The sequence below is a fragment of the Balearica regulorum genome, chromosome 2 (assembly GCF_011004875.1).
Source record: "Balearica regulorum gibbericeps isolate bBalReg1 chromosome 2, bBalReg1.pri, whole genome shotgun sequence".
NCBI lineage: Eukaryota > Metazoa > Chordata > Aves > Gruiformes > Gruidae > Balearica > Balearica regulorum.
In genome coordinates, this window is record NC_046185.1 from 123,152,223 (window position 1) to 123,168,478 (window position 16,256).

At 38.4% G+C, this 16,256-nt stretch overlaps 1 protein-coding gene across 1 annotated transcript in view; it reads left to right on the forward strand.

Moving 5' to 3' along the window:
* The window catches only part of OSBPL10 (oxysterol binding protein like 10), a 121,103-nt gene that overhangs the window by 64,832 nt on the left and 40,015 nt on the right, over nt 1-16,256 (forward strand). Inside the window, 2 exon segments of the mRNA XM_075745741.1 lie at nt 4,155-4,365; nt 14,793-14,947. Coding sequence (XP_075601856.1) covers nt 4,155-4,365; nt 14,793-14,947 — 366 coding nt within the window.

A 16,256-nucleotide genomic window follows, 5' to 3' on the forward strand; every position in this document is an offset into this window, starting at 1 on the left:
ACAAAATATTAAATTACTGTAATTTTTTTAGCATAGAAAATAGCACCTCAATTTTTCATAATTGTTTCTTAAATTAATTTTTAGCAGCTGATTTTAGCTTATTTACTGTATGAAAGAATGTTTTTTTCTTATTATTCTGTCTAAAATACCCTAGGATTGCAAAGAAATATATCTCATAACTTTTTCTGCCTGTCTTTGATATACTGTGAGAGTGACCCCAAGAAGAGAGTAATTTCTACTTGCCCATTTGTTTGGGATCTTGTCACATAACCATTTGGTCCCACACATCATGGTTGGCAGTGCGTTCACAACAGGAAGATCCAGGAGGTGCAACTCCAGCTGTGAAGGAGTAGTTAGCAGTTGCTTTGGCTGGGGTAAGTAGGGAAAGCAATGACACGGGGAGAGGGGGAAGCAGGCAGCAACAGAAGCTGTGAACTGGCGGTTTTGGAGCAAGCGGTAGAGAGTGGATGACCTACTGAGGCCAATGTCAGAGATGATTCCTGTTGCATTTGTCTTCTGTGAGGGTGTCATTGGGTGGTGGGTTACTTGAGGGTAGTGTCATTATTCAGAAGAATACAGACAGTACCTGAGAATTTCTGGTGAGCTAAAAGGACTGAATCTCCTCCAAGCTTCAGAAAGAGCTGTTAATGGGGAACACATAATGTGGTCTGCTTGTTCTCCTGCTGCAGGCTGAAGATGGAGAAAGGAGCAAACCATGCATATGAGCTGGTCTCTTCCTAGCCCGAGGCTTCCTCTTACAAAGCAGTTAGGTAAATGCGGGCCTGCTAATGTTAGATATCTATATGCACGCGTATCATTCCTTTTAATACATGTAGCCCTGACAGTTCTTCAGTTTTTTAATCTAGCATAGACTTGTATTTCTGAAGTTTGAGTGCATTTGTGGGAATATGGGGTTTCTTTTCCATACTATGAGAAGCTATTTATAGGTGAAGAGGGGGTGCCAAAGCTGAAACAAGACTGGAAAGAGAAGTGGGTTGAGACTTGATGAGGAGACAGGGGCAAATAGTCTTTGCCATTGTCAAAAGTAGAGAACTACTACTCTGAACTGTCTGTATTTGCAAATGGGGAGGATGAAGAGCTGTAAGGTACTAAAATAACCCTGTGTAAGAGCAAAGTCATGCAAAATACAGCAAGTTATTTCCCTTTGGAAAAAGAAAGTTACGATTTAACTTTCTCAAAATCAAAGCTTTTCATTCTGGTTTTGAAACCAGCTTGGAGTGCTGATAAATCAAGCATTCTGCCTCCCCTCTCCCTGAGATAGCAAAAAGCAGACCCACAAGTAAGGTAGAGGATAATGCCGTAGCTGCATGGCCTAGTGTCTATCCTGTTGAGGGTTAATGTGTTTCATGAGTTTTGCCTGGAATGATTTGGTGGTTTTGTATTAGTGCCTCTTTATTCTTTTTAGAACAACCAAACTTCAACTCTTTTAAAATATTTTGTCAATGACTTTTTTAATAAAAATATTGGCAACCATGTAAGAAAAGTTCAGTTTTTTCAATAATATGTGTTATTCTTTGGCCACAGAGGTGTTTTGTGACTCTTTAGAGCAGGGAAGGTTCTTCCTTCTTGTTCTGTTCATTCAGTACCTTAAAAAGAGTGGGTTTGATCAGTGCTTGAGCAATACGCATTCAGCAAGTTCCAATACTTTGAATCCTACATGGAAGTTGCCATTCCTGGTGTCTTCTGCTGCGTCAGATCCGTAGAACAGCTGCTGGTATCACAACTATAACGTGAAGCTAGGTAGCACAGAAAGGATGAATCAAAAAGGCTTCTTTAAACATATCTTAGATCAGCTAAAGAATAGTAAGACTCAGAGCAATAACTCATTTTGGATAAAGGGAGAATAAATAATTGATTTTATTTAAATTTTTCCTAATCTAGGAACAACATAGTTGATAAAAGCCTGCAAAGCTTTGGACTAGGTGATAACTGCAAACATTCAGTTAATTTTCCAAATGTTTCCTAAGCTCTCTGGTCAGTTTATCTTATGTTCTTGTTTTAACTGCAGAAGAATATAGTTGCCCTTTATTAGTGGGGATGGGAAAATGGAAATGTTTGAAGTTTTCAAAGTTTTACTTTGGATTTTTATTTCCTATGGAAGCATGTCTTTGGAAATATAAGCTGTTTCTAACAAAAAAAAAAAATGGTAGGAAAGCTGATCACTTAGAAATGAAATTCTGTTGCTGCGAAGCAAGACAGCATCAGATTTTCAACTTCATACTCTTATTCAGGATGGGAAAAGGAGGGAAGCAATTTTCCATACAATTATACTGTGCAGTCTTCCAGTGAGAAGATGATCTTTTTTTTCTCCTAGTCATTCCTTCAATTTGCCTCCCTGAGCTCTTTTCCTGAGGGAGGAATATTTCATCATAGAACAACAGTTTGGGTTGGAAGGGACCTTTAAAGGTCATCTAGTCCAAACCCCCTGCAATGAGCAGTGACATCTTCAACTAGATCAGGTTGCTCAGAGCCCCGTCCAACCTGACCTTGAAAGTTTCCAGGGATGGCGCATCTACCACCTCTCTGGGCAACCTGTTCCAGTGTTTCACCACCCTCATCGTAAATTTCTTCCTTACGTCTAGTCTGAATCTACCCTGAATCTGCTCTCTTTTAGTTTAAAACCATTATTCTTTGTTCTATTGCAACAGGCCCTACTAAAAAGTATTTGCATGAGTGTGTGTCTTGTGGTGCTCTTGGGTTTGTTTTAGCTTTGAAGCAACCCTCTGTCTGTGCTGTGGAGCTCAGTCACACAGCGTGTGACTTCTCAAAGCAGAGCACTGGGATTCTAGTGGTTCTGTGAAGCTGTGTATTGTGGGGGTCTGTGTCACCTTCTGTCTGATCTTGCTTTCTGTCAAAGGGAATTAAAATTGACTGTGTCTTCTACTGAAGCTTTGGCCTCTGTTTTAAATGCTGACTATTAAAATGTCATTATTGTAACCTTCAGCAAGGCTTTTAGCTAAATTTCTTTACGAACGTTGCAACAACAGCTTTTCACTTAATTCTACTCAAACTTGTTTGCAAGGATGGTTATTTGCATCACGGAGTTCAGTTTCCTTTCTTGCTTTTCAGTGTGTTCAACGTATACTTTTTTTTTAATCAGTCTGTTTACCACAGCGTAGGGAGGCTACAGGAAGCACACTGTACTTTGAAAACACAATAATGGTAATAAAAGATTCATAAAGTTCATAATAATAATTTTTTACAGTATAGTAGCTTGGACAAATGGAGCTTGAATCTTTGCTTATGAAGTCTTGAGCTTTTTTTTTTTTTTTTTTTTGAAAGCTTTGGATACTTCAAGTATGAACCTATAAGTTTTTGCAATAAGTTTTTTGCAAGGTAAGTATGAGTAAAGAGTCTTGTCATGTGCATGTATAATTTCCTACAGGCTGTAAAAACAGAGAGAGAAGTTTTAAACATCTCCTTTTTCTTCTGGTTTATAGGAAGGATTTTGGAAGCTTGTCAATTTGTTTAAAAACTAGCCTGCTCAAGTGATGTTGTTTTTATCTGCTATACAAACATGAATTTCATCTTCATCTGGATGGTTCAAATCTAGAAACAGATTAACTTTCTCCCTTACAGCTGGTATACATATATGATAGTAAATAAGTACTCTAAGTGGCATCCTATGCTAATGTTTGTAAACTTACAAGTTACCTTATTTTGTAAAAGTAATTCCTTACTTATGCTTGAGAAATGAAAAATGTCCATTCTTAAACTGTGATTAGATATTTTATGTAGGAAAGAAGGAGGAGGGACAGTGTAGCTTCCTTGGGTGTCTTGGATCACCTACAAAGGAAAGAAAATCTAAGCCTAAATTAATAATGGAGAAAGAAGTAGAATTTTCATGTTTTTCCTTACGAAGACTTTCAGAAAGTATGAGTCGCACTATTAAACCTACTATGAACCTACTATTTTAAGAGACGATTTTCTCTAACATAGTCTTGACATTTTTACAGGCCTTTGGTAGTCTCAAGCCCTTCGGTTTTGTAGGTAAGTATATGGAATGTTTGGATCAGAACATTAACATCCATTTGTGGTAGTTCTTCACATTTAGTCACTATATCAACCCATAAGAATTTAACAGCTATATAGTGATATTTCCTATAACAGCAGATGTTTTCGGACCTTTACAGATCATGAGCCAAGTTGAGGGACAACAGAAGAATCTTGTACAAGCCATTGAAGCTCTCCCGAGTTCTGGGCCCCTTTCTGCCTTGGATCAGGACTTGCTACTTTTAAAAGCTACCTCTGCTGCCACCCTGAGCTGCCTTGGAGAATGCCTGACTCTATTACAGCAAAGCATGCATCAAGTGGGCCAGCATCATAACAGGACACTGTCATCAGGTGAGCACAAGCTCTCTTGGGTATTATTTTATGTGCCTTTGGGGTTTTTACTATGATACTGAATCGGGCAAAATTAACCATTCCTCAAAGAGGCAAGTTGGGGTGAGAATCTTGTGAGCTTCTATAGCCTCAAGTATCATAATTTTTTCTTTGTCTAAAAAAAAAGTTGCAAAATCTATTGAAATCAGAAAAGAAGAGGAAAAGAGGTTGTCCAAAGTCTTCTCAGGGAAATCAGGTTCTGAAGACAGCAAAACAAAAAAGGGGGAGCACGGAGAACAGGTAGTTAAGCCTATATTCCTAATGAGAGTGCAGAACCTGCCTGGTTGTTTTGTTTTGGAGTTTTGGGTTTTTTTGAGATTGAAATCACAGTACAGATTTGTTTGAAAACATACATGTAATGTTATGCAATGCTATAGTGAAAATCATATTTCTAGTTTTCTACATCGAAGGATGTTGTTGAGGCAGATTTATTCTAGTCTGTCATTTTCTTTAAATCTGAAAAGAGTTCTCTGTGTTGCTATGTAAAAAAAAATCTGTGGCAAATTTTTGTGAGCCTAAAATGTCAAACAGTGTGATTCTGCATTGAGCTCTGCAGACATGAACCTCTCAGTCCCCATGTAGCTCAATTTTTTCAGTTCACCCAGTTCTATGTCTCTGTCCATAACGTTGGAAGTTGGACCTTTAGCTTTCTGAAAGGGTGGCCAGTGTTTTTCCATACATAAACTGCACTGCCTGTTCTAAGAGCAGGACTTGATATAAGAGGAGCAGCAGCAGCAGAACTGTGGTGGATACAAGGTGCCTTTTTTGCCTTTTTTTTTCTGGTGTTACAAGAACATACACCCTCACCCCCCTCTCCAGGCAATCTGTCCTTACTTACTGTAGGTTTACTGCAGGGCAGGATATGCCCTAAGGGCTGCTGAGACATCTAGGTAGGAAGTCCTCTGAAGAATTCCTATTGTGAGGAGAATAGAAGTGTGAGAGTGTCAGCTGAGAAGTAGGCAAATGATGTAAAAGGGGTTCTTGGAAAAACAGTGTCAAAACTTTGATGCGTATGCTACGGTATATCATGACTTCCTTGCATCCAGTTTCTGATGTATTTCATAAAGGACATATATGAACCAAAAAATTTCTCATTTTCTATATTCTTGTTTTCTTGTAGGAAATGCAAAAAAACCCCTTACACATGTTTAAATAGTAATGATAAAGTGCATTTAGTTGAATTATTTGATATAATTTCATTTCAAAAGAGAATGGTTTGGAACAAAGATGAAAAGCATCCTTCAAAGAAAAGTCACTTTCTAGTTTCAAAGTCCCTGAAGGTTGTTTTTCATGTGCATGAGATCTAAGTGAACTGTCAGAGATAGGTGACTTGTTGTACATGTCCTTGAATCTGTGTTTAAATAATCTTCTGTTAAATCAGTGTCTCTATTTTGACTTGATAATGATTTTTGAGGATCTGTGCACAAGAACAGAGGAAAGCAAGCATAACATTAGTAATTGCTGAAAGGGAATCCCATTGTTTTGGGAAAAAACTGGAAAGCTGTGACTGTAATGTACTTAATAAAATTTATTTAATAGTTTTTGTTCCTCCTATGACTTTAAACTTATACAAGAATCCTTTCAGGAATCAAAATTCTGTAGCACTGGTTCACACCAGCATCTTTGGTGTAACTGTGAGAACCTGAATGCAAACAGTTAATTCTTCGAGGTGTACGTGTGCTTATTCTTTGGTATGTAATTCAAAAAAAAAAAGAGAGGAACTAAAAGCTGCTGAAATATTTAGTCTCTTCTCCCTGACTGAAAGAGTCTGTGAAATGATTCCCCACGCCTTTTCTTTTCCCCAGGCCTTGTTATGCAACACAGTTGCCTGAAAGAACCTGGCCTAAAAGTCTTGATTACTGATTTTCCAATGCACTTAATCTTGTCCAGGCATACTTTGATAGACTTAACATTTCTGCTGACTCGGTAGAGTATCAGAGTCATCAAAGCTGCGTAAACTTGTATCTAATCAGACTAATGCCTTTAAGTAATCCTCTAGCAAACTCTAATTCTGAGAGATAATATATTTCATTTTGATTCTGTGTCTTCCAGGTGAATTTTTTTAATTCAGAAAGTGCAACCAAAAGATGACTTTTACTGTCACCTCTTGATACTGTCAGGTGAAAATGACTCTTGTTAGTTTAAAAGCTCTGTTCCTCTAACACTCAAATGCCTTTCCCTTGAGAGGTGATGGCCCTGTGCAATTTCTTACCAAATGTTTCCATCCCAGTCCTCTCTCATTACCTGCTGCATAGTGTTCAAGATGCTAGTGGGCATTGTGGGGCAGGCTCCCCAGAATTCTTAGAGAGAGAGAGGATAGGAATTTGATAACTTACTTTCTTGCTTCTAGCCTACAGATCATGAAAGCAGTCCAGCAAAGCAGCACAGTCCTGCTCATGTGGAGTATGAGAAATAATCAGTGGCTTAGCTTTGGTGATTTGAACTTACCCTTGAGTTTACCTTCCTTCAGCATCAGAAGCTCTCACTATTACACCATAAAGAGAGAGAACTGCCTAAAAAGTAGATACGTATCTACTTTCTCTGCACCTTTGCTCTGCTTAAGTCCTTGAAGCCTTTATGGCCGATTACGCAAGAATTGCTGACTTGTCTGTGCACCGTAGGCCTTGCAGTCTTACTACTTTTAAAGCAAGGACTTAAAGTAGCTCAGAGTTTCTGACCCTAGTACTTACGGAATGCACTCATGAACATTATAATTAAATAGTAGCTATTTTAAACAGATTTACAGACCTCTATTGTTTTAAAAAGAAAAAAAAAAGTTGTCTCCTTTCTTTTGATGTAAGTATTTTTATTGCTTTGTTTTCCAGTAATGTAAGTAGAAAGCAAGCAGCTTGGCATTCCATTTAGTGGAATCTTAACCAGAAACTGGGATCGTGGAGGTCTTGACTTTAAATATTTTATGGCATCCTTTGTCATGGAATAGTTTAAGGATGACATGACTTCTCCTCATCATTTTCATGTTTCTCATGAGTTGTCAGTCTTAGACCTCAAGTCTACAAGGAGACATAAAGATTAAGCTGAAGTCTTCAATCTTATCTTGAAGGGTAGTCAATACATGTTTTATTTCTCCTGTAAAGCTTCAAGGAAGGTTTCTGTGATTGCCTTTTTTGTTAGTGATTTTTGGAAGTGCATCAACAAGAACAGTCAGTGAAGCAAAATCCTGTCAGTGTTTCTACTTTTGAGTCAAAAGAATGTCAAATTCATTTCTAGCTGTTGTTATTAAAGGTATGTGCATTGATCACTGGCTACATTATTTGTAATTTTTTTTCTTTCAAGGAAAAATATGCTGGAGAATGATATTATTAGCTCAAAGTATTGGTTACATACAGTGTAAGTTGAGGATGAGGGCTTGCATCTATACAAGCTTCTCTGACTTTAGGAATTTTGTTCTTTTTGTAGGAAGGAGAAAAATGTCAAGGATTTTCTTACTGGCCAGGGATGTCATCACTTAAGTACATGTAAAGTATTTGCTAATCAGCATTAAGCGCATTGTGATAAACTCGAGTTCATTTAGCATGCAGACAGGAAACAGGTCCCTTTAAAATAAAAATGTGGAGAAGAAACTTTTGTCTTCATTTCAAACTTTGAAACTTTTAGTGTTATTTTTTTCTGCCTGTGTAGCCTGTGGCAGACGAGTATCTCTAGAGCCTATTGACTACTATGGTTAACATCCTTCCCACCCAATCTGTGAACAGAGCAAACTTGAACGTTTGTTTTAAAGCAGCTTTACCAGCTTATGTTGTGTTTTAAGTGTCTTGTTGGGTTTTTTTAATATTAGTATTTTGGCAGACAGAATCCTGTCCTGTAGTAGCAGCCTGCACAGATAAATCCGTTCTTTTAGACTGCATTTCCCATTAGCTATTCATTTACTGAATAAAGCATCTCCCTGATAGTAATTACCTCTAACATTTTTCTGTTTCTCACTTGCCCACTTTTCCAAAGTGTAAAATAGAATGTTTCTTTTTTCTGCAGATTTTTTTAAAAACAAAACCCAAACCCATCTTTAACTATGGATTTTCTGAAGTTCATTTGAATGTGCAAATGCTGATTATTTTGGCTACCATGGCAGCAAATGGATGAAGATGATTCTGAAGTTGGGGGTGGATTTGAACTTTGTTTTACCAGATTCTGTGTTGCCTCCTTTTTGGAGATAATAAAGGGACAGGAAAGACAAAATCTAGATGCTTTCAATTTGGTGACAAATGACAGCTAGGGATTCTCCTGCAGGTGAGATGGCAGGAGAGAAAAATGAGCAAAGGAGTCCTCTTTCTTGCTTAAACCATTCCCCCTAAATGCTTGTGGGCAGGGAATGGTGAGGAAAGAAGACAGAGGAGAACATATTCTTTGTTACTGGTATAATTTACTAAATTTGGCATGGTCAGTCAGGTCTCCCTTAAATGCATCATCACTAGACTTGCTTTTGTTGAGAATAACCAGAACAATTTGCTGTTCTATCTTAAATGCTAATACATTATTCCTTATATGTTCTTCTTTGGAAGATAACCTTATTTTCTAGTCCCCGTGCAGCATTAGCAAATACAATGATGTATTTTTTTTTTTTAATCTGAAAAGCAGATGTGCAGCAGCCACTTGCTGTTGCTGGTTCAGCCTGCTGTAGGTTCAGCAGAGAGACAAAACTGTTGCATCCATCCCTGGCAGGGGAAGGAATCCAGATCTCATCTTGGCCTCTCCTTGAGGCCTACTGTTGCATTGTTAAGGGATATTTGTTAGAGTACAGTTACAGTACATTGTAAGAGTTTTATCAATAGATGGCAGCTTACAATTGTGCCAGGAAAAAACATGTGTGGTTTTCAGTCTATAAACCAAGACCAGAGGACTTAAAAATAGAAAGATTTTTGTTGCAGAATTGAGGTAGATGTTAAGCATGTTTCATGCTCAATTATCATGCAAAAACAATGTTTGAAGGTACATCAGGTACCTAGACAATCAGAACCAACAAAAGAAAATTATCAACATTGCTTAACTGAAAAATTTCCTGTAAACCTTCTCTTTGGGGGAGTATTTCCCTCCCTCCTGCTGTGTGCACCTGTGAAAGGGAAACACATTTCTCCTGAGGGCATCTGTGGGGGATACAGCCTGTTTTGCCATCTGAAATAGATGGGGTTTTGTGAACTGTAGCATTGCCATAGGGAAAGGATAGTAGGTTGTGTCTGGATGCTGTACTTATATTGAAATGTTCTCCTGTGCTTTGGTGGATTTATCTGCTGCGTGTTCATCACAGTGGAAATTGGTGTTGAGGGGAAGCAGGGAAGAAACTAATTTTTGAGTATTTTCTGTAAGAACTCTCATTTTGTGCGTACACGTGCACTGAACTTCCAGAGGAATCAGGCTTGGGTTTTCACTCCTGGAACAACAGAACCAACACCATGGAGGTAGAAGAGATCTGGCTGATTTTACTAGTTGTATATTTGGTATGTCCTTTCTAAATTTTGCATGCTTTACTGCAGAAACAGATGTTTTGTTTTAATTAGTGGAGTGCTTTGCATAGTCTTAAAACAAATAGTAAAGTAGCTGTGAATGCTTTTATATTGTTTGTGACTGCCTTTCTGGAGAATGTCTTTAGAATTACGAGATGTATCAAAATAAGAATTGAATTTACCTTTCTGTCAGCTGTATTCGGCTATGACTGAGAACAGAGCAAAAATCTGGCTTAAAAACAAAACAATAACAGCAGTTTCTTCTTATCCAACTCTGAAGATAAACTTTCTTTCTCATAATATGTTTAGGTTTTGTATCTTTTTTATTTTCTTCTTGAAGTCTTTAAAAGAACAGGAATTGAACTAGTGATAGAAAATTTTGAGTGCCATGAAGTGGCAAAGATGGCAACTCCATTAGAGTGGATCAAATTATTTACAGATAGCAGTTTAGTGTGTGGAGATTAAATTCCAATAAAATAATTTGATTTGATGTGGGACAGAGAACAACTACCTGTACTATTTTCTGGTAAGAGTAATTTCTACTAGTGCAGATGAGAATGTTTTGGATGTACAACTGATAATGTGAGTGAAGTAGGAGCCATGTTGTTGTGTCCTCTCACTTTCTATTGAGAGATTGTATTCTGATTTTAGTTGATTTTAAGATTACTTCTGATGAGTTCTCTCTTCATACTTTGCTTTTGCCTGAAAAGTAGGCTGCTATATTCAGTATATGGCAGCTCCCTTGGGCTGTTACGAGAATGCTGACATCTCAGAGTAAGATTTGTAGACTAGAGATTGTCAAAGGTTCCCTGATGGCACTTTGAAACTAGTCATGGAATTTTTTTCAACTTGTTCAGGGATCTGACTTTTTATTTATTTAGGTTTCTGTGGTGTGTGACTAATATCTTTTACTGCCTATGTCTCTTCTGCAAAATAGTCGAGTTCTAGGCAGGCAGAATTTAACAACACAATTGTTCTCCTATGCAGAGGTGTTGAGGAAACAGACGTGCTTTATCCTTTGGACCTTAACTCGTGGCTTCCTTGTGTTGGCTAGATCATAATGTGTTGTTAAGATCTGTTTAAAAATTGATTAAGCTGACAAGATTTGTTTTGTGAGAGTAGCATTGCCCTTGGGACAGGTGGAAAAACATACTTGCGTAGTTCTAACAGTTTCGATTTCAGTAAGGGAGTTTAATATGTGTGGAGAAAGATGAAGTAATTAGTCTTTTTACGGTGTGTTTGTACTGAAGAGGAAAACTAGCATAGTGTTTTTAAAAATATATATGTCATGGTTAAGTAAATGTTCGCACTTAAAAACTTCCCCTGAAGCGAGGTATTTATTTGAGTGGGAGCTTTTTCTTGTGCTTATTTACTGAAAATAGATTATAATTAAAAAGAATAATTAAAAAATTAATTGTTTATGATGAAGGCCAAATAGATTGTGTGTGCAGAGAGAAAATGGATAGCCCAAGGAAATGACCAGATGACTTATTTTCAAAGATTGGCATAAAGAGAAGTCAGTTCAATTTTTAAAAATTTATTTTTTTTTTTAGTCTCTCTGTAATAGGAAAATAGCAGTAATAATTCAATATTCAGCTGTTTGACAGGGAGAAACAGAGATTGAGACTTGTTACTGCAAAGTAGCAGAGTGCCAAGCATGCTCCATAAAAGTCTTTGTGGCTATTCAAAAGTGAAACAAGTTTATGTTAACTTTTTGCCTTTTTTCCCCCTCTCTTTGAAATCTGTACTAATTAACACCAAAAAAGCTAACATTTTTTAACAGTTTAGACATGTGAATTCTCACCAAGGAACCAACATTTTTATTTGAAATTTTCCAGTCTAGTTTTATTGTTCATGATGATGGTATGCTTCCTTCCTCACATGCAGAGTGAGAGTCCATTTTGGATCTGTCAAAATAATCTTCAGATTATACTCTGAATCAGAGCTTGTTTTGAGGCATCTGGGGTTATCCTTTGTTCCTAGCAGCAAATTGCTCAAGACCTGAGGAGCAAGTCACTACAGTCATTGTGCTCTTCATTCCTTGCTATGTACACCACTATTGTGTGTTGATTTCACTCCATCTTTGGAATGGGGGCAGATGTTAGCTTCCTGATGTGTAGGACCAAGGTATAGAGCCAATCCAAGAAAATGACCTTTTGCTTGGTACTTGCATTTTCTCTCACATGGTTCACATAACTTCACTGGGACTTATAATATCTACTGGCATTGTCCTCAAAGTCATTGAAACCCAAAAAATCAGTATGTGACCTGTCAGCAGAGCCACAGAGATGTTCTTCCTTTGGCAATGGGAAATTTGAGTCATTGTGTGAAATACACATTTTAAAAAAACAAAGGATTTTTTCCCCTGTTGGTTACTCAGATCTTTGAAAATAATTTTATACTTAACTATTTGCTTATGCTTACTTCAGCAAAAGATGGTGCCACATAATCATTCTAAGCAAGTAGACCCAAAGTTTTGTCATGTCATCATAACTTAGTGCCATTTAATTATTTTATCTTTAGAATTTGGTAAGAGGTCAGCTATAGGATTTGTGTCCCATTTTTTAATAAGTGGTAATATAATAGTACACAGGATTGCCTCATCAGATCAAACCATTTATTTTAATTAGGAAGCAATCTCTGCTAACTCCTGGTGATGCAGAGAGGAGAAATTGCATGTTCTTTAGTGTACTTTGTGTTGGTTTGGGTCATCTTAAAAAGTTAGAATCATAGAATGGTTTGGGTTGGAAGGGACCTCAAAGATCATCTAGTTCCAACCCTCCTGGCCATGGGCAGGGACACCCTCCACTAGACCAGGTTGCCCAAAGCCCCATCCAACCTGGCCTTGAATACTTCCAGGGATGGGGCATCCACAATCTCTCTGGGCAACCTGTTCCAGTGCCTCACCAATCTAACAGTAAAGAATTTCTTTCTAGCATCTAATCTAAATCGACCCTCTTTCAGTTTAAAGCCCTTGTCCTATCGCTACACTCCCTGATAAACAGTCCGTCTCCAGCTTTCTTGTAGGCTCCCTTTAAGTACTGGAAGGCTGCTATAAGGTCTCCCTGGAGCCTTCTCTTCTCCAGGCTGAACAACCCCAACTCTCTCAGCCTGTCTTCATAGGAGAGGTGCTCCATCCCTCTGATCATCTTTGTGGCTCTCCTCTGGACTCACTCCAACAGCTCAATGCCTTTCTTGTACTGGGGACCTCAGAGCTCCAGATGGGGTCTCATGAGAGCAGAGTAGAGGGGCAGAATCACCTCCCTCGACCTGCTGGTCATGCTGCTTTTGATTCAGCCCAGGATATGGTTGGCTTTCTGGGCTGCAAATGCACATTGCTGAGTCGTGTTGAGCTTCTTGTCCACCAACACCCCCAAGTCCTTCTCCTGAGGGCTGCTCTCAGTCCATTCCTCACCCAGCCTGTAGTTGTGCTTGGGATTGCGCCGACCCACGTGCAGGACCTTGCACTTGGCCTTGTTGAACTTCATGCGGTTTGCATGGGCCCATCTCTCAAGCCTGTCAAGGTCCCTCTGGATGGCATCTCTTGCCTCCAGGATGATGACTGCATCACACAGCTTGGTGTTGTTGGCAAACTTGCTGAGGGTGCAATCGATTCCACTCTCCGTGTCACCAACAAAGATGTTAAACAGTGCCAGTCCCGATACCAATGCCTGAAGAACACCACTTGTCACTGATCTCCACTTGGACATTGAGCTGTTGACTGCAACTCTTTGAGTGCAACCATCCAGCCAATTCCTTATCCACCGGATGATCCATCCATCCAATTGTCTCTGCAATTTAGAGACAAGGATGTCATATGGGACAGTGTCAAATGCTTTGCACAAGTCCAGGTAGATGATGTCAGTTGCTCTTCCATTATCCACCAATGCTGTAACCCCGTTGTAGAAGGCTACCAGATTTGTCAGGCACGATTTGCCCTTAGTGAAGCCATGTTGGCTGTCACCAATCACCTCCTTATTAAGTTGTCAGTGATGAGAGAAGGAGATCCTCCTTGTGGCACTAATTGTATTTTCATATACAAATTATGGTAACGAGTGAAAAACTGCGATTTTCTTAGCCATATCTCTGCATTTTATAGCAGCGTGTAATTAATAGCTGAAATTTAAACCCTATGCTGAGGGCTTGATTTGAATGTTGATACTATCTTTTAGAGCAGCAAGGGAGGAACAACTCTGCAGTTGCCTTAGCTGATTGTTCTTTCTGTCTTGGTAACCTTAAATACTGGCCCATCCTGGCAATCAGGTGCCCCTGAAATAACAGTTGTTCTGATGTTTAGTTCTGTTTGATTCATGTTTAGTGTGTGTCTTTTTAACGAGACCTTTTCTAAACTGTGGTCATGGGACCAGTAAAGCATTTTAGCATTTAATCTAGAAAGAGCTTTTAATAGTACAGAGAGAAATAAAATATAGCTGCTAAGCTTAAAATTCTGATTTCAGACAGAAGAAATGGAGGGACGGGGAGCATATTACCTGAACTAGTCTTTGGACTAAGCTCTGATGCATAAGCTAGATTATTAGTCACCTAATCAGTTACTGAACCATATTTATAAGATGTGACAAACACCTGCATTGTATCAAGAATGTTTACTTGGATAACTTCATAACTATTAAAATACTAGATAGAGAATACTTGCTTAATTACCAAGATGTACCAGATTATACAATCTTTGTATATAATTCTATCTGGTAGTAGGAGCAACATTTTAAAATCTTCCTTCATTGACTTTTTAAAAGAAACATTTATCACAGATAAATTTGCATAGAAGATGCTAGAGTATTTTTGTTACTCAAGTAAAACTGTGCATGGAAGCAGAGAAGAGATAGCAGATCATTTATATAAGTAGAATGATGAGATGAATGGAAGAAATCTGTAATCTGTCTCTTGTAAGTTGACAACCATTTTCTGCTTCAGAAGGTATCCTGGGATGGCCTGGGCCCAAGTCACACTCCACAGAGCAACTGAAGAACGGTGCCCTGAGCTCCTTATCATCTGCTAGTGCCAACATTACATGGGCAATAGTACCATCTGCAGCCCAGGACGGACAGGCGCTACAACCAAATACAGAGGTAGGCATGCTAGGTCTCTGTAGGCCATTTCTCTTGTATCTGAGACTTGACGTTGGTTGAGTACAAACCATATATGATTGTGGATGCTTTTACTAATTACCTATTGTACTTTTTTCTTTAGAGTATCCTATTTGTTTGAAATTAGTTGTGAAAATGCTAAGTTTCATGCAAAAGTGCACTCTAAAAACTAGAAAAATATGTTGACAGTATTGCTGTGTGCTTTTGCTTCTCTGAAGTACTTTGGACAGAGACAGCGGACTACAGCAAGCGTACCGTCTCTTTTCTAGTTGTAAAAGCATTTAACAGACTGTCAGTTTACATTTCTATCTTCTGGTGATAGAAAAAGCGATTTGTTTTTTATGCTCATTTGAGATAGATAGGAGGCACTTAGGACCACAACACTTGCTAGCTACTTGTTCTTCCATGTTGCTGTTTGCTCTTGGGTGTCTCTTGAGTATAGCTGACTATTCTTTGAGTTGAAAAACTGTATTGTTTTCTGACCCCTTTTCCTGTTAAGTGATTATGGGCAGAACTTGTCCACACCATCCTGCACCAGCCTGTTGATTTGTGCTTTTGTGGCATTTACTTGGTAAAGGGCAGTTCTGAAGCATCGACTCTTTGAGGAGGCTCACAGCTACTATCAGGCATCTCATGCACTGAAAGTCTCTCACCATGCCAAACTTCTCCAGCTTCTACTGTCTGCTTCGGTTACCAGTGCTGCCCACCAGGAAAACACTTCATTCTGAGACCCCACAGATTGTAGGGCACCTGGAGCACGCAAGACCTGGAGAACTGGGAAGAAGTTTTTGAGAGAGCTGAAGAAACCCTTTTCTACTAGTGAATGCTCTTTGGCAATTGGAATGGCTTAAATTACATTATATCATATTGCCTTTAACAAACTGTGTAATGACTGGGGACATCAATAAAGCTGTTTGTTTTTCCAGTTCTTTTGTAGTATCTTGAATTGAATATAGTTCAAAAAAAATCCAAGGATAAACCAGATTTTTTTTAATATTATGTGTTACTTTGGTCCTCTTCCAGATCTGTCCTTAGACAGTAATTTCAAATTCTATTACTTCTAGTGTCCATTCATCACAATGTTTAAATTACCTGTAATTGCTTTTTATTAGGAAGTTGTGTAATTTCTTTTTCAGATAAGCCAACTGCAGTTCTTACAGTGTGTTTTTAAGACAAGAGGCTATTTTAAGAATATTGTTTTGGGAGTTACTACTTTACTCACCGATGCACTGCGATTTGTTTCATTAGTCTTTTTTTAATGGTTTTGGAAGCCTGGGCTTTGCAGCAAGAA